General features: G+C 51.8%; 3 protein-coding genes and 1 long non-coding RNA gene across 11 annotated transcripts; 2 read left to right on the top strand and 2 right to left on the bottom strand.

The window, feature by feature from the left end:
• The first annotated feature begins 194 nt into the window (after nucleotides 1–194).
• Nucleotides 195–16,248, top strand: LOC103351471 (uncharacterized). Of its 5 annotated transcripts, none has more exons than XR_011383652.1 (5): nucleotides 204–339; nucleotides 702–797; nucleotides 7,476–7,587; nucleotides 11,016–11,086; nucleotides 16,046–16,248. It is a non-coding gene; the product is annotated as an uncharacterized lncRNA (long non-coding RNA). The 5 variants fall into 5 exon arrangements; XR_011383651.1 differs by having other exon boundaries at nucleotides 7,915–11,086; XR_011383648.1 differs by lacking the exon at nucleotides 11,016–11,086 and having other exon boundaries at nucleotides 195–339; nucleotides 12,698–16,248.
• On the bottom strand, nucleotides 250–21,763 carry CYB5D1 (cytochrome b5 domain containing 1). Of its 4 annotated transcripts, XM_070061368.1 has the most exons (5): nucleotides 21,233–21,763; nucleotides 21,056–21,132; nucleotides 20,714–20,932; nucleotides 7,470–7,563; nucleotides 250–386 (listed from the first exon to the last, which is right to left on the bottom strand). In XM_070061368.1, the coding sequence occupies exons 1-5, from the start codon at nucleotides 21,390–21,392 to the stop codon at nucleotides 250–252; spliced, it is 687 nt and encodes a 228-aa protein (XP_069917469.1). In that variant the 5' UTR covers nucleotides 21,393–21,763. The 4 variants fall into 4 exon arrangements, with proteins under 4 accessions (XP_069917469.1, XP_069917470.1, XP_051681202.1 ...); XM_070061369.1 differs by lacking the exon at nucleotides 7,470–7,563 and having other exon boundaries at nucleotides 336–386; nucleotides 21,233–21,744; XM_051825242.2 differs by lacking the exon at nucleotides 250–386 and having other exon boundaries at nucleotides 7,340–7,563; nucleotides 21,233–21,762.
• Nucleotides 21,764–21,780: 17 nt separating this feature from the next.
• On the top strand, nucleotides 21,781–22,793 carry NAA38 (N-alpha-acetyltransferase 38, NatC auxiliary subunit). Its single transcript, XM_002718777.5, has 3 exons — nucleotides 21,781–22,088; nucleotides 22,286–22,469; nucleotides 22,634–22,793. Exons 1-3 carry the CDS (start codon nucleotides 22,008–22,010, stop codon nucleotides 22,744–22,746), a joined length of 378 nt encoding a protein of 125 aa, XP_002718823.1. The 5' UTR covers nucleotides 21,781–22,007; the 3' UTR covers nucleotides 22,747–22,793.
• Nucleotides 22,794–23,338: 545 nt separating this feature from the next.
• TMEM88 (transmembrane protein 88) lies at nucleotides 23,339–24,505 on the bottom strand. Its single transcript, XM_002718783.5, has 2 exons — nucleotides 24,195–24,505; nucleotides 23,339–24,007 (listed from the first exon to the last, which is right to left on the bottom strand). Exons 1-2 carry the CDS (start codon nucleotides 24,402–24,404, stop codon nucleotides 23,738–23,740), a joined length of 480 nt encoding a protein of 159 aa, XP_002718829.1. The 5' UTR covers nucleotides 24,405–24,505; the 3' UTR covers nucleotides 23,339–23,737.
• Between the last annotated feature and the right edge of the window lie 49 nt (nucleotides 24,506–24,554).

Raw genomic sequence — 24,554 nt, 5'->3', positions numbered from 1 at the left:
TGCTGTGACTGACTCCCCCCCTTATAAAAAATATTTGAGGGGGGGCATTAATCAGTACTCATGCTCAGTCTGACATCAGCATAAATTGTTAAAGGTTAACTAGTTAGATACTAGTACAACTAGATTTAATTTTTTTCTTTTCTTTACTAGTCTCTTCCTCCCCACCTCCCCTCTCTAAAGAAAAGCTTTTTTTTTTTTTTGAATACTTCAGAAGGGAGTGGTTTGATGTGAAGGGTTTTTTTTTCCCCTTCAGGCATTGAAAAGGAAAAAGATGAAATATATGTTTACATATAACTCTGTTTCTACATACCTCATTGAAGTCAAAACGCATTTAATTGTGTACGTATCTTTTAAATTAGAAGTGGTACAGGATTTTTTTCTTCTTTCTTTAAAAAAAAGTGACAAAAATCCCAGTGACTTTTGGGGGAGAGATATGAATAGATACGATGATTGAGTTTTTTCAAAGGAGTCCATGTTTGATTCTCCCCTTTGCCCAGCCTTTTCGGTGATTTGTAATTGTTGTAAATTTTATCGTCACTGTTTCCCCCTTTTCCTCGCCTTTCCCTCCCCCCATTGCTCAGTTGTAAAATTCATCTGACTTGAGAAATTAATTTGGGGAAAATGGAACGAATTTTTACAATAAAGGGGAAAGAGTCAAGTCTGAAGATTGTGAAATGGTTTTCTGTTCTCTCCCATTTCAGCGCGATTCCCTTCCTGCATGATCTCCAACACTGATAAAGTAGAAGCAGCAGGTACGGTGGAAGAGAAAAGTGACTGAGACTGAGAGAAAGAAAGAGGTAGGGGTCACACACAGTCGAACTTCCTGACCACCCGAGTGTTTATCTTAAAGTGGTACCAGGGAGCACATGGACAGCTGGAAAAGAGTGCAGAAGTTGCTGGAAAAGAGTCCAGAGAGGACCAGACATAACATAGACCTTGCCCATGGAGCAAAGAAGGGAGGGCCGGGCCCTCCGTCCTCCCCTTTTTCCTTCCTGTCCCCCTTCCCTCACTCTCCCTGCCCTTGCGTTCTTCTGGTCTCGCTTTGCCCCTTCTGTCGCTTCCCATCCCAAGCCAGCCGAGGGAGTTGTTTCTGTCTGGGTCGTTCCTCTCCGTGTCCAGTGGAGGTGCCAGCCACCCAGCTCCCGCAGGGCTCCACAGCACCCTACGAGGGAGGGGCAGGTGGGCCGCGGTCAGAAGGTGTCTGTGACAAAGGGGGCCACGCTGACCGTTGTATATTGGCTAAAACGTTCTCTAGTGGTGTTCTGCTGATGCACTCACTGGCTCAGTTTTCGTCTTTATATTTTGTAACCTGGCCTTCGGGTGCTCTCGCCTCTGCTCCTGTGTCATTCCTGAGCTGAGTCCGACTCCTCTTCCTCTCCCATTCGACTTCGCTCTCCTGTTCTTTTTGGCAGTCTGCACTAGTCCATCTGAGTCTCCCCCTCCTCTCCAGAGGGGCGTGTGTGCGTGTGTGTGTGTGTGTGTGTGTGTCTGTTTCTCACTGAGACTTTTTTCATCCCTTTGATTCTCAGACTTTATCACCTCCAAGTGACGTTCCCTCTCTGTCTGCTGTTTACTTCTGTCTTCCGGTCTCTGGCTGCGTGTGGCTCTTCCTCGTGTGCGCCCGACTCTCCCTCTTCCTGGCCCCCTCTCTGTGTATCTGTGGATCACACTGTGTCTGGGAAAAGAGTCTCCACATTGTGCAGCCTCTGTGCCCTCCCTGCCTGCCACCCATGCTGTGATCTGCAGGTGTGGGCAGCCAAAGGGGGCTGCGTGCGTCCCTTACAAACCTTCATTGTTTTCTCTCTTGAATGTGCTTTGCCTGTGGGTTTACTTACTTGCTGGATTCTCCCTCTCCTTGTCTGTCTCTCCCTCTACCTGTCTGACATCTCTCCTGCCTGCTCCCCCCTTTCTCCATGCTGACCCCTCGGTTCTGCCCGCCTGCCTGTCTGCCTGCTCCGCCTTGACTGGCTGGCGGCCTCTCCCTCTCCCTCTCCCTGGTTGTCTGTCTGCTTCTCTGGCTGTTTGCCCACCACTCTCTCTCCAGCCATCTGTCTCCTTGCCTGCCTGTCTCCATCACTTCTTGAGCCTGCATCTCTCGGTTTATCTACCTTCCAGGCCCTGCGATGGCTCCTCATCTTGGTTTGCCTCTTATTTTGCCCTTCTGCTTGTTGCTCCTCTTACTCATGCCCACGTTCATCATTTTTCCTTGGCTGTCATTTGGTCTGTCTTCTTGCCTGTCTGCCCCCCGCTTGCTTGCGACTATCCATCCCATGGTTTAATGTTTCTTTCTTTTCAGTCTTCCTATTGATTTATTTTCCCCCCTTTGCTTCCCCTCTGCCAACTTCCCCTCTTTGGGGGTGACCTCGCTCTCCCCTAAACCTCGTAGGTGACCCCCTCGCCCCACAGGCTTCCCTGCCTTTCTGCCACGCCCTGCCCTGCCCTCTCGGCCGCTCGCCTCCACTGTGGTTGTCGTCTTTTCCTTCTGTCTCTGGGATGGCTGAGGAAGCCACCGTGCAGTGTTTCCGCTGCTCCCCAGTCTCTCGCTGTCTTCCTGCCTTTTTGCTGTCTATCTGCTTGGCAGACTCTTGCTGTCCACATCTGTTTGCTTTTCTTTCTTGTCCCCATTCCCGCCCCCAGTCATTTTAAATTGGTAGTAGATACCCATGGTATACAATTTTTAACGTACAAAAAGTATACAGGGAAAAGTAAGCCCGATCCTAAGCCTCCTCCCCATGCTCAGCCCCTCTCCCCAGAGACAGCCGCAGTTTTACTTTTCTTGGATTCCGCTCCAGAGAAGTCTACACACATCCAAGTCTGCCTGGGCTTCGCTGAGCTTCCTACTTCTCTCCTAGGTCTGCAGGAGGCTCCTTCTTCTGTCAGCCTGTCAGTGCGACTTCCTCACTGCGCTGGGTTTGCCACCTCTCGCCTCTTGTCTTTTTGATTCTCCTTTATGGCGCTTGTCTGTTGATCGAGTGCTTGCTGGTTGCATGCTTTTATTATCATACCTCGAGAGTGCTTCGGGAGGGCTTGCTCTCTCCTAATCTCCTTTTCTACTCGGCATAGTAAGCTGCCTTGATGACAGCTCACCCTTGTTGGTCTCTTCATCCCAGAAATATTAATTAAGAAAAGACCTGAAAGCACCGCAGTGCAGGAGAGACACCAGGTTGGTACAGGCATGGATAATGAGTGTGGAAAGGCTGCCCGCAGCCCTGTGCTCACACAGAGGAGCCGCAAGCCCAGGCTGCGTGTCCCACTTGGTCTGTTTGAATTCTTTAAAGGCACCTGCACCTCCATCCTTTTAGGCTGTTGACATAGGCCTGCCCAAGAAGTTTGTCCTTCTAGTCTAAAAAGTCTGGCTCCTTATTGCAACGTTTCTCCCTTCCTGCCCTTCCTCTGTCTCTTCTCCTGAGCCACCGTAGAGACATTGTAACTCCTTGGAGGGTGCAGTGAGCCCCTAGCCAGGTCTCTGAGAAAGGTGATGACAGAACTTCTACACCAGGCACTGTTCCATTGCTGCTTTTCTGCTGCCTGTACTCCTGAAGGTAACTGTGTCAGCCTCACGTCTGTGGCTTTCCCTCCCTCACTTCTCTTTTCTTGGGCCTGTCTTGGTCTCCATTCTAGCCTTCGTTCTGATTGGCCGCCGCCCCTCTCTCCTGTCTGATTGGCCTGTATCCCTCCATCACCCCATCTGTCTGCTGGATCCTCTCTGCCTGCCTGCACTGTGATGTGATAGCACTCTATAAATTAGAAAGCACTGTTACATACAACACTGTGATCACTTTGTCTTCCTCCTTACTCGATTGTTTCCTTCCTTCTCTCTCCTTTCTGTCCACTTATCTGCACTCCTGTCCGTGATCTTGCCTACCTCTCTGTCAGTCACTCTCCTTTTTCTCCCTGCTGGCCTGTCTATTTTTCTGCAAGCTGCTTCTAGCTCAGTTCTGTGTCTGTCCTTCTGTGTTTTCAGGTTTCTCTATACTTCTTTTGCCTGTCTGTTCTGTCCTGAGGCCTTTTATCTGCACCTGTGTGTCTCAGTGTCTCCAGCTGCTTCTCTTTCTGCTTCTGTTTCAACATGGGCATCACTCTCTGCTTCTTTCTGTACTTCAAAAAATTAAAAGATGAAAATCCCTTATGACTAATTGGTAAAATTGGGCTGGCACCGCGACTCAATAGGCTAATCCTCCACCTTGTGGCACCGGCACACCGGGTTCTAGTCCCGGTTGGGGTGCCGGATTCTGTCCCAGTTTGCCCCTCTTCCAGGCCAGCTCTCTGCTGTGGCCAGGGAGTGCAGTGGAGGATGGCCCAAGTGCTTGGGCCCTGCACCCGTATGGGAGACCAGGAGAAGCACCTGGCTCCTGCCATCGGATCAGTGCGGTGCGCCAGCCACAGCACGCCGGCCGCGGCGGCCATTGGAGGGTGAACCAACGGCAAAAGGAAGACCTTTCTCTGTCTCTCTCTCTCTCACTGTCCACTCTGCCTGTCAAAAAAAAATTTTTTTAAAAATTGGTAAAAGAGAATATTTTTGTTTCTAATGAGAAGGCCACAAAGGTGGGGGATAAGGAACTTCAGACTGCTGTCAGACGCAAATCAGAAATTAGGTAGACCCACCTCGCCAAGAAAAAGACCCAGAGAAAACATTGCAGGGGACTCCCAAGCCAATAATTACACGATTTATTTGAAGCAAAAGCAAGAAACTTACCTAAAGTAATAGTTCCTCTTTTGGATCACAGAAAGTTATAAACATTTCCCCCATAAAATATATATATGCAAAATATCATGTTTGTTTTTCATGGTGTTATAAGTATTCTAAAGACTCTGACTCCAGGTTAAAACTCTGGTGTTGGGGACCAATGAGAGTAACACAACTAGACACGTCCTAATGCAACAAGCAGATCAGATGACTAGAAACACACTTTGCAATCTGTGATTCTCCAGAGAGATGTTAAGAGATTCCTAGTTGTCTTTTTTTTTTTTTTTTTTTTTTTTTTTTTTGACAGGCAGAGTTAGTGAGAGAGAAAGACAGAGAGAAAGGTCTTCTTTCCGTTGGTTTACCCCCTAAATGGCCGCCACGGCCAGCGCACTGCACCAATCCGAAGCCAGGAGCCAGGTGCTTCTCCTGGTTTCCCATGCGGGTGCAGGGCCCAAGCACCTGGGCCATCCTCCACTGCACTCCCTGGCCACAGCAGAGAGCTGGACTGGAAGAGGAGCAACCGGGACAGAATCCGGTGCCCCGACCGGGACTAGAACCCCGGGTGCCGGCGCCGCAGGTGGAGGATTAGCCAAGTGAGCCGCAGTGCTGGCCCTTAGTTGTCTTTTGAAAGGTATGTAAATGCTGAGGATATTCTAGATTTCATCATAGAATTTTAGAGATCATCTAAATCAGTGATTCCCAAATGGCTAAGGTTGCCACCTCTCCTTTCTGGAAAAGTCTGTCCTTTATCCTGAGGTTATATATTTCTTACATAGAATAAGTAGATAATTTACATACTATGGGTATATGCTTACATTTTATATTATTATATAGTACATATTAATATGTATTGTTAAATGCATATATAACACAAACACTCCTATGTTTATAATGTTAACAATATCCTTTTTTTTTTTTTTTTTTTTTGACAGGCAGAGTGGACAGTGAGAGAGAGACAGAGAGAAAGGTCTTCCTTTGCCATTGGTTCACCCTCCAATGGCCGCCGCGGCCGGTGCGCTGCAGCCTGCGCACCGCGCTGATCCGATGGCAGGAGCCAGGTGCTTCTCCTGGTCTCCCATGGGGTGCAGGGCCCAAGCACTTGGGCCATCCTCCTCTGCACTCCCTGGCCACAGCAGAGAGCTGGCCTGGAAGAGGGGCAACCGGGACAGAATCCGGCGCCCCGACCGGGACTAGAACCCGGTGTGCCGGCGCCGCTAGGCGGAGGATTAGCCTAGTGAGCCGCAGCGCCGGCAACAATATCCTTTCTAAAAGTCAGATAGATGTGTATGGAATATATTTGTCCATTTATGGACATGTATAGAGAGATCTGTTCATGAATAGATTTGAGAGAGAGAGCAAGAAAATTACTTTTTATACTTACTATATTTGAAAACTCCTTTGAAAAATCTTCAGTATACATACATGTACCTCTTTTATAATTTTTTTAAGATTTATTTATTTGAGAGTGAGTCAGATAGGGTAGTAGTGACACAGAGAGATTTCCTCCATCACTATTTCACTTCCTAAATGACTGCAACAGCCAGAGCTGGGCTGATCTGAAGCCAGGAGCTATGAGCCGGGTGCTTCCCTTTGGGTCCCCCACACGGTGGCAGGAGCTCAAGCACTTGGGCCATCCTCCACTGCTCTCCCAGGCGCATTAGCAAGGAGCTGGATCAGAAGTGGAGCAGCTGGGACTTGAACTGGTATCCACATGGGATGCAGATGTCGCAGGACCCACTATGCTACAGCGCCAGCCCCATCTCTTTTGTAATTACAAAACATTTTTAATATCTTAAGAAATAATAGTGATGAAGGTATAGGTTTGGGTATTGTTTTTCTAATGTCCTTATTAGCAGAGTGAAAAATCAGCAATCCCATGTTGATCATTAACATTTCTTTTTAAATTTTATTGGCTGTTGAAATCTAAAAGTCTGGGATTTATCCTTTAATCTAACTGTCTCTTCATTTCACGAAGGAGGAAGTTTCAGACATATATAAATCTGCAGTAGTGTGCCGGAGCCGTGGCTCACAAGGCTAATCCTCCGCCTTGCGGCGCCGGCACACTGGGTTCTAGTCCCGGTCGGGGCGCCGGATTCTGTCCCGGTTGCCCCTCTTCCAGGCCAGCTCTCTCAGCTGTGTCCCGGGAGTGCAGTGGAGGACGGCCCAAGTGCTTGGGCCCTGCACCCCATGGGAGACCAGGATAAGTACCTGGCTCCTGCCATTGGATCAGCACGGTGCAGCGGCCATTGGAGGGTGAACCAATGGCAAAGGAAGACCTTTCTCTCTGTCTCTCTCTCTTACTGTCCACTCTGCCTGTCCAAAAAAAAAAAAAAAAAAAAAACTGCAGTAGTAAGGAATAGCTAAATAAACTACACAGAAATAAGAAAAATTGGTTGTATCCACGTGTATAGACATGGTAAGATTCTTTACCATATAGTTGAATGGAAAGCAAGCTGCTAAACAATGTACACATTATGGTATTTTAGTTTATGTTTAAACAAACTAAAAACAATGCTGCCTTTTTACAAATTAATTTATATGTATCTAAATGTCTTTAAAAATTCTTGAGGTGTACATACTAACCAATAAAAGAAAGAATGCTTTGGCAAAGGATCATTAGGGGGCATTTGGTTTCATTGTTCACTTTGAATCTGCAGTGATGAAGTATTTATTTATTATTTGTGTAAACAGATTTAAGTAGTCTCATTGATCACATTAGCAAAGGGAGCCAAGGGGGGTACAAAGTAGTACGATTTCTCTAAAGAAATCCTTCCTCACCCACCTCTAGCTCTTTGACAGGAGAACGTGGCAGCCGAGTAAGTGAGTGGATGTGATGTGGTAGAGCTGGGAGCACTAGGGAGGCTCCGCCGTGAAGACTGAAACAAAGAGAAAAAGGCAAGGTACACAAGTGCATATCCTGATATTACGGGAAAAAAACAGGGTACGTTTTGAGAGAACCCAGAAAGACTACTAGTTACCAATGGGAAGAGGAACTTATTTTTACATCGTGCATCTCTAAAAGCTGCATAAAAATTTTTAGTGATCAAGAGGGGAAACAGAAGACCAGGTGGAGGGAGGGGAGGTGTATCTGAGATCAGGCTTGAGCACACAGAAAAGTTACCTAATAGGGGCTGACGCTGTGGCATAGTAAGCTAAGCTTCTGCCTGTGGCACCAGCATCCCATATGGGTGCTGGTTCAAGTCCCGGCTGCTCCTCTTCCAATCCAGCTCTCTGCTGTGGCCTGCTTGGGCCCCTGCACCTGCGTGGGAGACCCGGAAGAAGCTCCTGGCTTCAGATGGGCCCAGTTCTAGCCGTTGCAGCCATTTGAGGGGATTGAACCAGTGGATGGAAGACCTTTCATTCTATCTCTCCCTCTCTTCTGTCTGTAACTCTACTTTGCAAAATAAATAAGTAAAATCTTAAAAAAAAGTTAATAATATGATGATTATAAAACCCAAGCATTCAGAGAAGAGAGATCTTGGGGAGGGGGAACATCAGTGGAGAGCTGCCATATGTAGTTGTATTTAAAGTTAGCCCCAAAAGATAAACAGGATTTATATAGTAGAGGAGGGAGAAAGGCAGTCTAAGTAAGAAAGGATTTAGGGTGGCAGGGCCTGTGCGTGCCAGCATTGTAGCATAGCAGGTTGAGCTGTGGATTGCAACACTGCCATCCCATTACCAGAGCACCAGTTCAAGTCCTGGCTGTTCCACTTCTGATACAGCTCCCCACTGATGCCCCTGGGAAGGCAGCAGGAAATGGCCCATGTACCTGCTTGCTCCCCTGGCATCCGTGTGTCAGACCAGGATGGAGTTCCTGGTTCCTGGCTCCTGGCTTCAGCCTGGCCCAGAATTGACTGTTGTGGCTATCTGGGGAGTGAACCAGCAGATAGAAGATCTCTTTCCCTCTCTCTGACACTCTTTCAAATAAATAAGTGAATCTTTATAAACAACAACAGAAGTATTTGGGGCAGGTAGTTAAGACACCTGTGTCCAGTGTGAACAGCCCCAGCCCCAGCTCCTCCTTCCAGCCTCCTGCCAGGCAGGCAGTTGTGACTGACTTCCTGCACGGGAGACTTACTTGAGTTCACAGCTCCTGACTGTGGCCTGCGCATTTTAAGCATCTGAGGAGTGACCGAGTGAATGGGAGGCTTGCTTTCTCTGCCTCTCAAATAAATAAAAAACTAAATTTTGGGGAAAAATAAAACCTTGTTAAAAAATTAAATACATGGTGGCCGGCGCCGTGGCTCACTAGGCTAATCCTCCACCTTGCGGCGCCGGCACACCAGGTTCTAGTCCCGGTTGGGGCGCCGGATTCTGTCCCGGTTGCCCCTCTTCCAGGCCAGCTCTCTGCTGTGGCCCGGGAGTGCAGTGGAGGGTGGCCCAAGTGCTTGGGCCCTGCACCCCATGGGAGACCAGGAGAAGCACCTGGCTCCTGGCTTCGGATCACATAGTGAGCCACCATTAGCGTCCATTTGGGGAGTGAACCAATGGAAGGAAGACCTTTCTCTCTGTCTCTCTCACTGTCTAACTCTGCCTGTCAGAGAAAAAAAAAATTGTGAGAAACCATTAAGATATTATTTATGGAGGTTTTTAATTTAAAATTTTATCTATTACTGAGAACTGTTTGATGGCTTAAAAGAATATAACCTATATCAACCACAAAGCATAATACTAAAATAAACATTTATTAATGTGGCTTATTCAATATGATATTAGTAATGTCTTTAAAACCTCATGTGGCCTCATGTGGTCATATCTTCCACCTTACTCTCCTGTCCCATCCCCTGTATCCTGAACTTGTGCTTATTATTTCCTGTCTTTCCTTTTTTTTTTTTATTTTTGACAGGCAGAGTGGACAGTGAGAGAGAGAGACAGAGAGAGAAAGGTCTTCCTTTGCCGTTGGTTCACCCTCCAATGGCCGCCGCTGCAGCCGGCGCACCGCGCTGATCCGATGGCAGGAGCCAGGATCCAGGTGCTTATCCTGGTCTCCCATGGGGTGCAGGGCCCAAGCACCTGGGCCATCCTCCACTGCACTCCCTGGCCATAGCAGAGAGCTGGCCTGGAAGAGGGGCAACCGGGACAGAATCCGGCGCCCCAACCGGGACTAGAACCCGGTGTGCCGGCGCTGCAAGGTGGAGGATTAGCCTATTGAGCCACGGCGCCGGCCACTGTCTTTCCTTTGACATTAGTTCCCTTCCCACTTGTAACTCCTTAATTTTCCACAGTTTCAGATGCATACAAAAGTTTGCCATAGGAGCTGGTGTTGTGGTGTACTGGCCCCTTTCCATCAAATAAGGGGTACATTAATAAGAAGAGGAAGATTTAAGCCCCAAATTTTTGTCTTTGCCTTCTACTATTTTTTTTAACTTTTTCTTTTTTTTTTTTTTTTTTAAGATTTATTTATTTGAAAGACAGAGTTACAGGGAGAAGTAGAGACAGAGAGAGACGTCTTCCATCCACTGATTCACTCCCCAGATGGCCGCAGTGGCCAGAGCTGAGATGATCCGAAGCCAGGGGCCAGGGGCTTCCTCCAGGTCTCCCACCGTAGGTGCAGGGGCCAAAGCACTTGAGCCATCCTCCACTAGTTTCCCAGACACATCAGCAGGGAGCTGGATTGGAAGCGGAGCAGCTGGGACTTGAACCAGCTGCTGTGCCACAGCGCTGGCCCCCTGCTAGTTTGATCTGCCTTGAATGACAATTTTGATGAACACTGGATAGCTGCATACAACATGGCAGAACCAAACACCTTTCTTCTCCCATTTGCAATTTCTTAATACAGGTTGAACATCCCTAATCTGAAAATCCAAAATCTAAAATGCTTCGAAATCTGAAACTTGTTTAATATTGATAGGATAGCACGAGTGGAAAATTCCACAGCTTACACACGAGATAGTTTGCAGTCAGAACTCAAGTGCACTAAAAATATTGTATAAAATTCCCTTCAAGCTGTTATGTATAAGGTGTAAATGAAACATGAATTTCAGGTTGGACTTAGGTCTCATCCCCAAGATATAATATTTTGTATATGCAAATATTCCAGAATAAAAAAAAATCCAAAATTTGAAGCGCTGCAGAGGTCGCAGTGCCTCCTGTGCTGCGGGCAAAGCCCCTGCTGTCCCAGCAGAATCGCCTGGCCGGCGGCTTCACTGCCCAGGCGGACTTCCTGCTTCCCCTCCTCTTGCTCTCAGGCCCTTTCACCCTCCAGCTCTCAGCACAGGAGAATCTTTTTCATTTCAAACTAAATTAGCCATAATGAGGAAATTAAAATCAACTAATTTTTAAAAGATGCTATATTCCAAAATTGTATAATTCCTAAAATGTATTTCAGAGACAATATTGAAGTTGCCCTCTCTCTCCATTAGAGGAAGTTTAAATCAGAGGTAACACCTGGACTCCAAGGTCAGCCACTTACTGTTCTTTTGGGCTTTTTTTTTTTTTTTTTAAGATTTATTTATTTATTTGAAAGTCAGAGTTACAGAAAGGCAGAGACAGAGAGAGAGATTTTCCATCCGCTGGTTCACTCCCCAAATGGCTGCAACTGCTGGAGCTGGGCCAATCCCAAGCCAAGAGCCAGGAGCTTCTTCTGGGACTCCCACAAGGGTGCAGGGGCCCAAGCACTTGAGCCATCTTGTACTGCTTTCCCAGACCATAGCAGGGAGCTGGATTGGAAGTGGAGCAACCGGGACTTGAACCAGTGCCCATATGGGATGCCCACACTGTAGGCAACAGCCTTACCTACTATGCCACAGTGGTGTCCCTGGTTTTTTTGTTTGGTTGATTGTTTTAAGATTTATTTTTATTTGAAAGGTAGGGTGACAGAGGGAGAGACAGAGATCCTCCATCCTTTGGTTCACTCCCCAAATGCCTTCCAACAGCTAGAGCTGGACCAGGCTGGCCAGGAGCCAGAAACTCCACGCAGGCCTCCCACGTGGGTAGCAGGGACCCAGGTGTTTGGGCCATCACCTGTTACCTTCCTGAGTGTGTTAGTAGGAAGCTGAATCAGAAGCAGAGGAGCTGGGACTTAAACCTGCACTCCAGTACACGATGGGCGTTCCAAGCAGCAGTTTAACCCGCCACGCCCCAGTATCTGTCCCAACATACTGACTTTTGATTCTCAGGGGTCAGCTCCCTCATCCATAAGCCAGGGATATTAATGTCCACCTCACAGGGTTGTGGTGAGGATTAAGTGACCTAACTTATGTAAAGCACTGGCTATAAGGCGGCGTTCTGGGGAAGGTGTTTGGTGTAGCAGATATCCTATACCGGAGTGCCTGGATCAGTACCTGGCTTCTGGCTCCTGGTTCCGGCTTCCTGCTCATGCACATTCTGGGAGCAGCAGTGATGCCTCAAGTGACTAGGTTCCTGCCACCCACATGGGAGACCTAGTGAGTTCCTGGCTCTACCATTGTTCAGTCCCTCCCATTGCAGGCATTTGGGAAGTGGATGGAAGAGTCTGTCTCTCTCCCCTCCCCTCCATCTTCCTCTTCTCTCTCTCTTCCTCTCACCTTTTTAATAAATAAATAATGTTTAAAAAGAAGACACTTGCTAACTGGAAGCTGTCCCTCTAAACAATCTGTTTACTATTAGCCATTAATTACTTCCAAGAGATTCACTTAAGATGGTTGCCAGGTGAGAGTATTCCTGACCCGAGTTAGGAATTGCACCTTAAACTGAAGGCGCAGAGGGCTGGCTCCAGTTCCTCTCGTTCCCAGTAGCTGGCCCCACTTTCTTACTTTGCCTCACTTCATAGTAACTCAGCTCTGACGTGATAGGAAACCACATTTTACTCGACTCAGATAACTCCTCGTTGAGGTACAAACACTACTGGGTTGGGAACTGAGTATTAGTCACAGATACGGTCTGTGAATTTTCTAATCATGACAGATGTTACCTGAATGCTGAGTAATGCCACATCCCTGGAGATCCCGAGGGAAGCATTTCTTACTAAATAAGGAGTGGCTAGTGCAAGAAACAGGAAAGTAAACGAAAATTGTTGAATACCTTTCTAAGGACCCTATACAGGGCTCGGCATTTCCCAGACCTTCTCATGTAATGTTGTCAGCAACAGTGTGAGAGGCTTCTGTCTGGGTGACTGGGTCCTGCATGATGCCTGCTGTCCTTCCCATCACCTTCTATTACCCCTACTTATGGTTGACAAAATGAAATCCAAAGGAAGGTAAGTATTCTGTCTGTGCATGTATCAAAGCCAGAACACCATTCCTTCTGCCCGGACTCTTTCCTAAGAATATCCATGCATACCTGTCCAGCTGCAGCCTGACTTCTAAGAAAGCCGCGGCTGCCTCCTGTTTGCTGGATCCATGGACACCAAGTCCAGTCTTACTTCACCGCTGTGTGACCCTTCACAGTGGCACCACTCCCTTCTCTCTCTTCCTTTGGCTTCCGTGGCACTGTTCTGCTGGGGCTGTCATGCCTCTATAGCTCTTTCCCCCTCACCCAAAGATTGATTGATTGATTTGAGAGGCAGAGTTACAGACCGAGCTAGGGAGAGACAGAGACAAAGAGATATCTTCCATCTGCTGGTTCACTCCCCAAATGGCCTCAATGGCCGAAGCTAGGCCACAGGAGCCAGGAGCCTCGTCCAGGTCTCCCATGAGGGTGCAGGGCCCAAGCACTTGGGCCATCTTCCACTGCTTTCCCAGGCCAGAGCAGAGAGCTGGAATGGAAGCTAAGCAGCTGGGACTCGAACCGGTGCCCGTATGGGATGCTGGCGTGGCAGGCAGAGGCCCAACCTACTACCCCACAGCGCCAGCCCCCAGCTCCTCCTCTGGAACCACCCCCCTCCTGTGGGTGCTGTTCCTGCCAAGCCCTGTGCCTGGATCACATCTCGCGGTGACCTCCCCGGGACGCTGGCTCCAGTCACCGTCTGCCAGCGATTCCCACAGCTCAGGCTGCAGCCCAGCGCCTTCCTCAGGACCGAGTGCCCTGCATCCAGCACTGTCTGGACATGTGTACCTGCACGCCCCCGGCACCTCACGTGAGCAGCAGAGTCCTCTCCCAGCAGCCCCTTCCCACCAGCGGACTCCCCAGCCTCCCAGTCACCTTGACCCCACCCTGTCCTGCAGACCCCTTCCCAGTCAGTGACTGAGCAACTTCGGTCCATCTTCTCTGCTCTCCAGTGCCACTAACCCGGTCCCGCCTGCCTGCATTTCCCCCAGACTGCCGCAGTGGTGTCACTGGTCTTTGTCTGCACGTGATCTCTCCGTTGCAGTTCCTTGACACCACAGTCAGGCGTCACCTCTTTAAGATCTTCACTTGATCATGCCCTCCCTATGAATCCTTAACCCTGAGTTGTACACTTGAAAAGGATGCATCTTTATGGTATATGAATTATTTCTTAGTTTAACAAATAAAATGATAGCTTGACCTAGTTTACAAAGCCTCCAAGGGCCGGGTCTCGCTTCTGCATCTCTGTTGCCCTGCTCCCCTCACCCCGGCCCCTCCCAGCCTCAGCATCCACGCTGCTCGTCCTCCTTAGCTCTCCACTTGTCTGAGGTTAGCATGAGCCGCTTATTCTCTCCTCCACTCTCACCCTCTCCATCCTCTTCACTTGGCTGACTTCTCCTTGTCCTTCACGGCTCCCCAGAAAGCCGCCTCGAGTTCCCTCTGACCGAGATAGGTTCTTCTGATGTGTGTTCCTGAGGCATTCGAACTCTGCCACGTTGTATTCCTCCGCCCATAGGGACTTACTGAGCAGCTGTTCTGGGCTGGGTGCTGAGCATTTATTGGTAAGGAAAATGGGTGGCCCCTGTCCTCATAGAGCTCAGAGCTTAAAAAGATGGATATTAAGCAGTAAGTTTACTAAATAATTATAATTATGGCATTTCACAGTGGATGTGACAAGACTTGACATAATTGGAGGGGGCAGAAAAGACTTCCCCAAGGAGGTGACATTTGAGCAACTTCCAGGAGCAGGAGTTGGCCAAATGAAGCGTGGAGGGTGGGACAGTTAGCAAGAAGGCTCTGACAGGAGTCAGGGTGGGGGCCTGAGAAACCGAGGGGCCAACATGAGAGAGAGTGCCTGAGAGCCAGATCACGCAGGACCCTGGATCTTGGGAAGAGTTTCCTACTTCGTCTTAAGAAGTAGAAAGTCTTTGAAGACATTAAAGGTGGAACTTTTTTTTTTTTTTTTTTTTTTTTTTTGACACGTAGAGTTATAGACAGTGAGAGAGGGACAGAGAGAAAGGTCATCCTTCCGTTGGTTCACTCCCCAAAATGGCCGCCACGGCTGGCACTGCGCAGATCTGAAGTCAGGAGCCAGGTGCTTTTTCCTGGTCTCCCACGCAGGCGCAGGGGCCCAAGCACTTGGGCCATCCTCCACTGCCTTCCCAGGCCACAGCAGAGAGCTGGACTGGAAGAGGAGCAACCAGGACTAGAATCTGGTGCCCATAAGGGATGCCGGCGCCACAGGCGGAGGATTAACCAAGTGAGCCGGCCCCAAAGGTGGAACTTTGAAAGCTCTCCTTGGCTGCTGTGTAAAAATGGATTCATGATAAGATGCTGACAAACTTCTCTGAATCTCCAACTAAACTGTAGGCTGTTTGAGGGCAGAAATTGTGTCTCATTATTGTATCCAGAGTCCACCATTGTGTTATGCGTTGAGAAGATTAAGTGATTTAATGCAGTAAATGCAGCTGTGCAGGTAACACAGATCATCACTGTGATCATCAGAGACAAGCCTGACCATCCCGCCAGCACTCTCATGATTGTCTTTGCAGATCTTTAGTGTATGAGTGTGTGTGTGCACGCTCACTGACCTCAGCCTTATGGTCCTAATGATGGGGACACATCCTGAGAAATGTATCATTAGGCAGCTCCATCATTGTGAGAACATCATAGAGTGCACTACACGAGCCGGGATGGCCACAGTGTCATAGGTGTGTAATCTTAGGGGACCACAGTCGTGCATGCAGATCTGTTGTTGACCAAAAGGTTCTCGGACACAGAACTGTAGGTATTTAGCATAACTATCTGAAATGATCTTCTCTCCTTGTTTATTATTTATCCTGCCCTAGTGTAAGCCCCTGGAAGTCAGAGATCTTTTCTGTCTCATTCACTGATAGATCCCCAATCCCTAGAACAGAGCCTCTGGGACAAAGAGCTTAATATCTTCGTTAATAAGTGGATGAGTGGCATTTTCAACACTGCTTGTCTAAAATGTCACTAGTTCCCACCCAGTATCCATTCTGGCCTTGCCTAGTAAGAGACCTGCATTTTGGATGTCAGTATAAAATATTCACTATCCCAGACTCCCTTGCGGCTAAGGGTCATCATATTATGTGTTTCATTTCAATGAGATATAGTCAAAAATCTAGAAAAATGTTTGCCTTCTTTTTATAGGCACTGCCTTTTCTTCTGTCATCTTTTCTTCATTCCTGCCTACATTCCTGCAGCCAAAAAGTTGGTAACCATGAGGACAACAATGAGGAGACGGGAGAAACCTGGTACACTGATGACCTAGCAGATTCACTATTGCACTAGCTCCATACCTCTTATTATGTGAATAAAATTAACACCTTGTAGGGTTAGGCTTCTGCTACAAATGGCCAAGTATAGTCTCAACCCATACACTATGGTGGAGTAGTATTTGTCCCTCGAGGTTGAGCTCTCGGGGAAAACTTATGTAATTCATCTTCCTTAGTATTTTAGGAGACTTGGAAGAATTTCTCACCAGAAATATCACTCTCTCCAGTTCTGTTCAAAGACTGACAGTGATCAGATAGCAAGGGACCCCACCTCTGGCTCTTGAGTTCCCGGAGTCAGATAGTGGGGGCTACTTATACCATTCCCTCCTGAAGGAAGCGTTTATTGCTGCTCTGTGGCAGGCCCTGTGTGGCTGCTGGGGTACAGAGGTGACTTCTTCAGACGGCTGAGGCGAGATGTCTGAGTCCCCACTACACAGTAAGCTCCCCAAGGACAGTAGTTGAGCGGCTCCCGGTAAGGAGACCAGTGCTAGCAGTCTCCGTACCAGCTTGTTCGTCACCTCAGCTTCTTTCCTCATCCTCATCCCCACTTTTAATGGTCTCACTTCACCGACTTATTCACCAGTTTTCAAAAATGCTTCCCATGTGGCTAGAATACCCAGTACTTAGGCTGCCTATTTGTCTGTATTTTGAATGTCTAACATTTGACTTCTAAGATACAGATCATCCAGGTTTCTAAATTTGTGTGCTTTTTTACAACAAAGCCAAGTGTTTTTGCTGACCCGTCACAGTGACTGTTCTGACATGAACATACCTACGTCGTCTCCCCAGACTCAGCTCTGAGGCCGGGTGCGTTCACCTGACCCTGATGTCATCGCTGAGTGCTCCAGTCCCAAGTCCAAATGATGTGTCCCCTCACTCAGCTCCAAAGTGCAGCCAAGTCGGAGACAGTAAGAAAACCCTTGAATCTAGTCAGGAATTCAGCTTTAAAAGCTTCAGGAATTTTTGCCATAGAAATGTGGTGAATGTAACACAGGTGGAGACAGGCTACTGAGACAGGTGCGAAGAATCCTGGGACCACTTTGTATATCACTGTTGGTATTTTACGTTTTAGGGTCTTTAAAGTTGTGTGTGTGTGTGCTATTTCAGGATAGCTGTTACTTCAGGACAGATATTATTTTGAGAAGCTGATGGAAATTATAGCGTCTTTCTCAAGAATAATAAATACCTGCACACACACATGTAGAATTTAGAAACATTTTCACGATGTCCAGGTTACAAATCCACCTGTGACTTGCCATGAGGGAGGAAACATTCTGTACCCTAATTTGATCCTTCTTCCTCTACCTTTTCACTTGTCTCGTGTGTATGCTTTATGATCCCAACGAGTAGGCAGGCTTCCCGCAAGGAACCAGTGCCTCCTCATTACTCCCCAGTGACGGGTGCGTGCAGGGGCCATGGCTCATGGGAAATATTTGCCACTTGAGTCCTCTGAGGCTGCTGTGGCTTACTGAGGGCAGGCAGCTCTGCTTCCACAACGAGAGGTCACTGCAGGAGGACGTGGGCCCTCGGCTCGTGTTCTGTTTACTTTCTAGGTCTTAGGTTGAGGCGTTACTTACAGACTCCTCGTGCAGATACTGAGAGAACAAGACAGTGTCTGGTGGAGCTTTGCACACAACACACGACTGCACTCTGCTGCCTTTCAGCTCCCTCAGCTGTGCCCCTTGCCCCGCACCACACACACCTGTAGGCAAGACCCTGCTCACCATCCCACAAGTCACTTCCCATAGGCACTCTTCCCTGGCATGTATTCACAGCAGGAATAGACCTGATGTAACAGAATGGTGGCCCTGTGGTTTTGCCTTCTGATCTTTCCCTCCCCTGTTTCAATCTGAAAGGGCGCCCTCAGTACTGACTTCTTGGGAACTTGGCGGGGTTTAAAGGGCCCTCTCCCTGACTCTGTAGGCATTTACAGCCATCTGGTGGCCATATGGGGAAATGACAGAGGGAGTGGCCCAGAAAAATCTGGACAGAAAAAACCTCTATGGAGTAACTTTTGTTCTTAGATCTGCGGGAAGCGGAGAGAAACCTGTGGGTAAAGACTACAGCACACGAGCCAGCAGTCCTAGCCCTTGGTCCCACACTGCCTCCCAGGACACAGCAACCCACCCAGCCGTTATTATACTGAACACTGCATTCCATCAGTTTATTGAGCAGCAACTGTGTAGCCAGCAGTGGGAACACAGCAGTGAGCAAGGTGGGCCAGCTCTCCGCGCAGCAAGCTTACCTAGCAGTCAGCCAACCACTGACAGCACTTGACAGTGGAGCGAGAACCCTGAAAAACGCATGGTGCACAGGGGAGATCTAACAGTCTTGACCTACACCAAGAAATGAACAGCGACAAAAAAGGTCTGAGAAGAAAGATTTAGGACCTGCCAGGTGGGAAGCGGGAGAGTGTGGCGAGCAGCGACCACCTTTGGCCATGAGGCAGGACGACGCTTGGTGAGGCCTGGTGTGCGGGCACAGCGGACCCACAGGGGTGCTGCGAGACAAGTGGTGCAGGGCCTTTGGATTTAGAACTTTATTGCAAACACAACAGGAAGCGGGGAAGCAAGAGCTCACTGACCACAGGGCGTGAAGGGCAGAAGTGGAAATGCAAGGACAAGTAGGAACTCTGTACAGCAGTTTACACAAGCGGTGGTGGTAACTGGGAAAATTACTTGGGCCATCCTAGGCTGCCTTCCCAGGCGCATTAGCAGGAAGCTCTATCAGAACTACGGCGCTGGGACTTGAACCCGCACTTCTGTTCTTGCTGCTGCTGCCAGGGTTAAAGGGAACCAGATGTGACTGTGGCCCCTGTAGAGGTTCTCTCTCAGCCACCAGGAGAGCTTTCTGCCTGACTTAGCCCCTCCTTTTGGGAGTCAGCATTTCACAGTCAACCCCGTCTCCCTCGCCTAAGTGCAGGGCCCTTCGTCAGAGAAGCTGCTCACCGAAGCGTCCCAGTGCACAGGCTCTCCCCCACTGCAGCTTGCTTTTGAGTCCGTGAGTACCCACCTCTGCCCAGAGAAATTCAGGAGAGGCGCTTTGCTGAGGCTAACAAGGAAGTAGTTGGCCGTCCTCACTGCCTCGCCTTTGCCGCTGGGGAGCTCCCTTACGGAGACGGTAACTGCTCCCCAGTGCGCACGAAGCCTAAACAAGCCAGTGTCCCAGAGAGTGCTCTGAGGCTGGCGTGAAGACAGACATGGAGACGGTCCCTTGACAGTGAACAGAGCTCAGACTTGGGGTTGGGAAGTCTTGGATTCGCCTTCCGGCTCTGACGCTCCCTAACTAACATGCCATAATGACATTAAGTCTTTCTGGGTTTCAGAAGAGTTATGCATAAAATAGCAGTAGGATGCCCACTTTTGGGGGTAGTTATATTGGGGAATATAATGTCCCCAGCACAGTATCTAGTCTGAGCGAGCCGGATGCTCTTCAGAAGGGAGAGAAGCCAGTTCTGTGTGGTCGCTAGGCCATTTCTGTCCCTGTCTGTAAATCCCATCTCTACTGCTGTCCCATCTCCATGATGGCCACAGCTGTCCTCCATCCCTCGTCCCTGTGTGGCACTCCTCTTTCTGTTTCTATCAGAACGTCCTACCTGAGCTCGGACTCCTGGATCTCCCTGATCCAAGACACCGTGCCTTCCTGTGTCTTTCCTAAACATCTGCTCACGTCTGGCATTCTCCCCGATTCCCTCAGAGCACCTGGTGGTGGAGCTGGGGAGCAGCTTCACACTTCGGAAGAGCAGGGACCACAGAGGGGTGAGGGGGTCTAGGCCCAGGCTCCCCACCTCTTTTCCTCAGCACAGAAAAAGTCAGACTCGAGATCTGTCGAGTCCACATGAGCATAATCTCCTTTCCTACAGCTCTGTGAGGTCGTCATTGAAGTAGAGCAGTATTGCAGGAATGTGGAGCGAACCATCCATGCTGAGAAAGTCAAATTCCTCCTCCTCATCCCGGATCCCATTCTCCTCCAGGGTATCATTCATGTTCAGATTCTTCCCTTCGTATTTCCACGTGTAGCTGGCTGCATGTACGTTATAGGGCAGGTAGCGGTGGAGGATTTCCCACATTGACTCCAGAGCCCCCACCTGGAGAGACAGGGAAGCAGCCCAGCCCTGGCACCACAGCCTCAGGAGGAAAGCATGCAAGGAGGGGGCGCACAGGCCCACCTGTCTGGACAGCAGACAGTTCTCAGGTGGCCCTGAATTTAGGGTCCAAGCCAGCAGCCCCTCACTTTCTGCCTGCTTGCATCAGAGTAGGCTAATAATAACGTTGGACTGCCGTCCAAATCAGCAGTGTAGGAGTTTCCAAGACCCACCGTCCCTGGCTGCGAGAATGCGGTCCCGGCACGAGAAGGAAGCCGTCTCATAGCCTCACAAGCCGGACACCCTACAGGCCCCCGCCCTGGGGCCCACGCAGCCTGCTTCCCCCAGCCACCTCAGGGTAAAGGGGGAAAACAGTCCCAGCTGTTCTGGGGCACGGACAGCCTGAACGTCTGCGGGATCCCCAGCTCCTTCCAAACTGTCCCCGGCACCAGTTCTCACCTCCAGCGTGTGCTCCTGCGACGTGAGCGTGTTAATGATGCGGATGTTCCGGGTTTTGGGAGACAGCCGTCCCACCTCGTATTGTGAGCCCAGCCACCAGGGCTTCCCGAAGTCATTGGCCCAGTCCGAGCGGGGCAGCTGAGGCGGAACGTGCACAAAGCGGCCCCGCGGGGTGCGGTACCTCAGGCAGCCCGTCAACGGATCTATGTGCTTGCGGATCTTTAAAGCAAAGCCGGGGGGGGGGGGGGGTCAGCGGCGCAGGCTCAGGGGACCCCCGCTTTTCCTCCCCACCCCAGCTCTCCGGTGCCCCTCCTCCCAGCCCCGAGGTCCAGCACAGCTCACGTCTTTGGTCTTGGGATCAAACCAGTGGCTGATGTCCTGGCCCGCAGCTTCCACGATGGGTTTCAACAGCAGGTCCCCTGGGAAGGGGCAGCTGCCGTCAGCGCCGGCCACCCCAGAACCGGACACCACCCCTCTCGCGCAAAGAACACACACCCCGGCCCGTCGCGGGGCCCTTACCCTTGTATTCCTCTGCCAACGGCGTGAGGTCGTACACGTATCCTAGGTAGGACACCCAGAGGTCCTCGGGCTGGTTATGTTCGGCCACCTCCGCGGGCGTGAAAAAGCGCCGCTTGAAATACTCGAACTCCGGCCCGGCCACTAGGCCCCGGCGCGGCATGGCTCTCGCCCTACTGGTCGCCGGCCCCTTTTGTGGCTTCCTCGCTCGTCAGCAGAAACTACTGCCTGCTCCCGCTGGTCCAGGAGCTAAGCTGAGTGCGTTTGTCCGCTGACATGGAAACCATTGTCCTCTCCCGGCCACCGTAGCCTGAGATTACCCACCGTAGCCGAGGCGGGGCTTGGGCTGCGTGCGCTCCTGGGAAACGTAGTCTGAACTCGTCCCGATCATTGTATCGAGCAATCGAGTTAGTTCCGAGAGAAAGCGAACACACTTCATCTAAACTCAATGGCCTGTGCTGCACGAGATGTTTAGGACGAACTGTCTCCCGAGGCAGAAACATAAAGTGAGGAAGGCCAGCACGAAAGAAGGCAGCCTCGCTAAGTCACGTGGCTCCCAAAGGCTGGCTAGAGGTAAACCTCTCGCGATATCTTGTGAGCCTGCGGCGCTGGAGAAGCGGGCGAAAGCTCGCGAGATCCCGGCAGGTGCCGCGGAGACTCGGCGGGGGAGAGGCGATCTCGCGAAAGGAAAAAGGTCGAGAGCGCTCGCGAGATCTCACAGCACCGGACCCGAAAGGTTCCGGGGAAGTTTAGGGGCCCAGAGGAGGCCCTGGGGCCAATGGCTGGAGCTGGGCCGACCATGCTGCTACGCGAGGAGAACGGCTGTTGCAGTCGGCGTCAGAGCAGCTCCAGCGCCGGGGTTAGCGCGGGCTCGGGTTCTGGGATCGAGGGGCTGTCGGGCTGCAAGATGGGGTACGAGGGCGGGGGGACTCCAGCTCCCGGCAGCCTCCGGGCTGCGCGTGCGCGCCCCGCGGGCTGCCGGGAGCTGTGGTTCCGCAGGCGAGCGGGCGGGCAGCCGGGGCCGCGGGGTGTGAGCGCGCGTCCCGCCCCGCCCAGGACTCGGACGGGGAGCGGGAGGACTCGCCGGCTGCGCGCGCCCGGCAGCAGCTGGAGGCGCTGCTTAACAAGACTATGCGCATCCGCATGACCGACGGACGGACGCTGGTCGGCTGCTTCCTTTGCACGGACCGCGACTGCAATGTCATCCTGGGTTCTGCGCAGGAGTTCCTCAAGCCGTCGGGTCAGTGCCCGGAAACGCACGCCCGCCTCGCCAAGCGGCGGAAGCTCCACCAAGGCATCCCCCCTGCAGGGCCTGGCTGCGCCCCCTGCCCCTGGTTTTCGTGGCACTGGAGGGGCGGGACCGCCCCCGGCCTGCCTCCCTGATGCTCTCACCCTTCTTTCCAGATTCCTTCTCTGCCGGGGAGCCCCGTGTGCTGGGCCTGGCCATGGTACCCGGACACCACATCGTTTCTATTGAGGTGCAGAGGGAGAGCCTGGCGGGGCCTCCGTATCTCTGACCACAGTCGCGCACGCCTTGGCAGACTTCATTAAACCCATGACCGAAGTGGCCCGTGTCTGTGTGTAGCGGGGGCGCCAGGGCAGGAGGAGAGGGTTTGAGGTCCGGAGCCCCGAGCACTGTCAGCCCTCACCCTTAAGAGTGGCAACGCTTCCCTCAAGTTCAGGGCTGGGAGTGGGGAGCGGACCGAGCTGTAAACCAGCAAGGCCCCAGGGTTGGGCCCCTGCATCTTCCCGCCCACGCTGCTCTCCCAGGACTGCGGAGGGAGGGGGCGTCATCCTGCTCCGGAAAGCCCATTGTTTCCCAGCCCGGCCTGGCAGCACGGAGTTCCTCTGAGCTGGGGTCAGAGAACGGGCTCGGGTCCCCAAGGGGAGAAAGGCAGGCTGCCTGGAGCGAGCCCCCACCGTTCTGCTGCTGGGGAGGTGACTGGAGTCAGGGCCGGAGCTCTGGGGTCTGGCCCGGAAGAAGGCGCCGGTGCGATAAGGATGCTGGGGGCCCGCGCGTGTGCGGCCCCAGGCGCTCCACTCATTTCCTGCTCCTGGGCACGAGGCCGGGTGACAGTCCTCGGGCCACCCCTCTGTTCGGAGAGCGCATTCAGTTCATTAATGCTTTATTGATGTGTGGTCACTGCTTCCCCTCCGCTCGGCCAGTGCTAGAGGAGCTGCACCAGAAAAGGAGGGGACTAACAAGATTTGCTCCTCCTGTTCGTGGTCAGCGAGAGGAGCTGGGGCGGGGGGGGGGGGGGGAGGCGGTGCAGGGTCCAGCCCAGACGTTCAGAATTCGGATGTGCGTAGCAGGAGGCAAGCGGGTGTTCTGGGATGCGAGCATTTCACCAGCATCGGGTCCAGGGGACTGCTCTTCGCCAAGCGGGGCTAGGACCAGGCTCAGGCCGGGGTGGGGGCGGGGCAGGACAGAAGATCCCAGGGGCTTCGGGTCCTTGGGCTGAGAGGGAGGGAGCGCAGACGCCGGGGCTGCTCTCCAGTGGAGGGTCCTCAGACCCAAACCTTCCCGGGTGTGGGACCGGCCTGGGACCCCGACGAGGCCCGGGGCTGCCGGGGCTGTGAGGCGCGCCGGCGCCGATAGAGGGCTCGGCTGTAGGGCACGAGGCAATCCGCCAGGCGGAGGCGCAGGCAGAGGCGGCGGTAGCTGGCCAGGGCAAGCACGAGCAGCGGCACGAGGAGCAGGAATCCGGTGACCAGCAGGGCCGTGAAGCCCGGGTCCCGCAGGTGTGCGGTGCAAGGGGGTGCCTGGGAACGCAGGAACTGTGGGAGGAGAAGTGGCGTCAGGCCCACGCTGCCCCTGGCCACGCCGTGCACACGGTGGGAGCAGCCCAGGCAGGCGGAACCTGCGACCCGCAGAGACACCACCCCCAACACACACCCCGACAGCAGACAGCATCACCGCACACTAAACACCCGCACTCACGCGCGCCCGGGGGCTCGTGCTCACCTGGGAGTGGCAGAGGAAACCGAAGCCCAGCATGGTGACAGCGGGTAGCAAGATGGTCCCCAGCACCAGCGCCAACAGGAGCAGGTTGAAAGCAGCCACCAGGAGATTCTGGGCCGTCACCAGGACCGCGCAGGCCCAGCAGTCCAGGGGGTCGCGGGGCTCCGGGCCACCGCCGGGCCCCGCTCGCTGCGCCCCGGGGACATCCGCCATGGCCCGCCTGGTTCCCGCCCGCTGGGCCGCGGCCCTTATAGCCCTCTTTCCTGCCCCTCCCCCGGCCCAGCCTCTTCCCACCCCCCTTATCCTGGAATGCGGTTCTAGGATTAGGCACCCCCCAGCCCGAGGAGCAGCACGGAGCCTCCG

This window comes from Oryctolagus cuniculus, chromosome 17, assembly GCF_964237555.1.
Source record: "Oryctolagus cuniculus chromosome 17, mOryCun1.1, whole genome shotgun sequence".
In the NCBI taxonomy this organism is placed as follows: domain Eukaryota; kingdom Metazoa; phylum Chordata; class Mammalia; order Lagomorpha; family Leporidae; genus Oryctolagus; species Oryctolagus cuniculus.
The sequence above is the reverse complement of the archived record's forward strand: the minus strand, read 5'-3'. Positions and strand labels throughout refer to the sequence as shown.

What these genes read in the sequence shown, in the direction of transcription:
- CYB5D1 (XM_070061368.1), bottom strand. Translation starts at nt 21,392, where the DNA reads ATGCCGCGCCGGGGCCTAGTGGCCGGGCCGGAGTTCGAGTATTTCAAG. An exon ending in GTTGGCAGAGGAATACAAGG is followed by an intron (nt 21,133 to 21,232) that starts GTAAGGGCCCCG and finishes GCCCCTTCCCAG; the next exon opens with GGGACCTGCTGTTGAAACCC. An exon ending in CGCAGGAGCACACGCTGGAG is followed by an intron (nt 7,564 to 20,713) that starts GTGAGAACTGGT and finishes TCTTTGTTTCAG; the next exon opens with TCTTCACGGCGGAGCCTCCC.
- TMEM88 (XM_002718783.5), bottom strand. Translation starts at nt 24,404, where the DNA reads ATGGCGGATGTCCCCGGGGCGCAGCGAGCGGGGCCCGGCGGTGGCCCG. An exon ending in GTTTCCTCTGCCACTCCCAG is followed by an intron (nt 24,008 to 24,194) that starts GTGAGCACGAGC and finishes CTCCTCCCACAG; the next exon opens with TTCCTGCGTTCCCAGGCACC.
- NAA38 (XM_002718777.5), top strand. Translation starts at nt 22,008, where the DNA reads ATGGCTGGAGCTGGGCCGACCATGCTGCTACGCGAGGAGAACGGCTGT. An exon ending in AGAGCAGCTCCAGCGCCGGG is followed by an intron (nt 22,089 to 22,285) that starts GTTAGCGCGGGC and finishes CGCCCCGCCCAG; the next exon opens with GACTCGGACGGGGAGCGGGA. An exon ending in GGAGTTCCTCAAGCCGTCGG is followed by an intron (nt 22,470 to 22,633) that starts GTCAGTGCCCGG and finishes CCTTCTTTCCAG; the next exon opens with ATTCCTTCTCTGCCGGGGAG.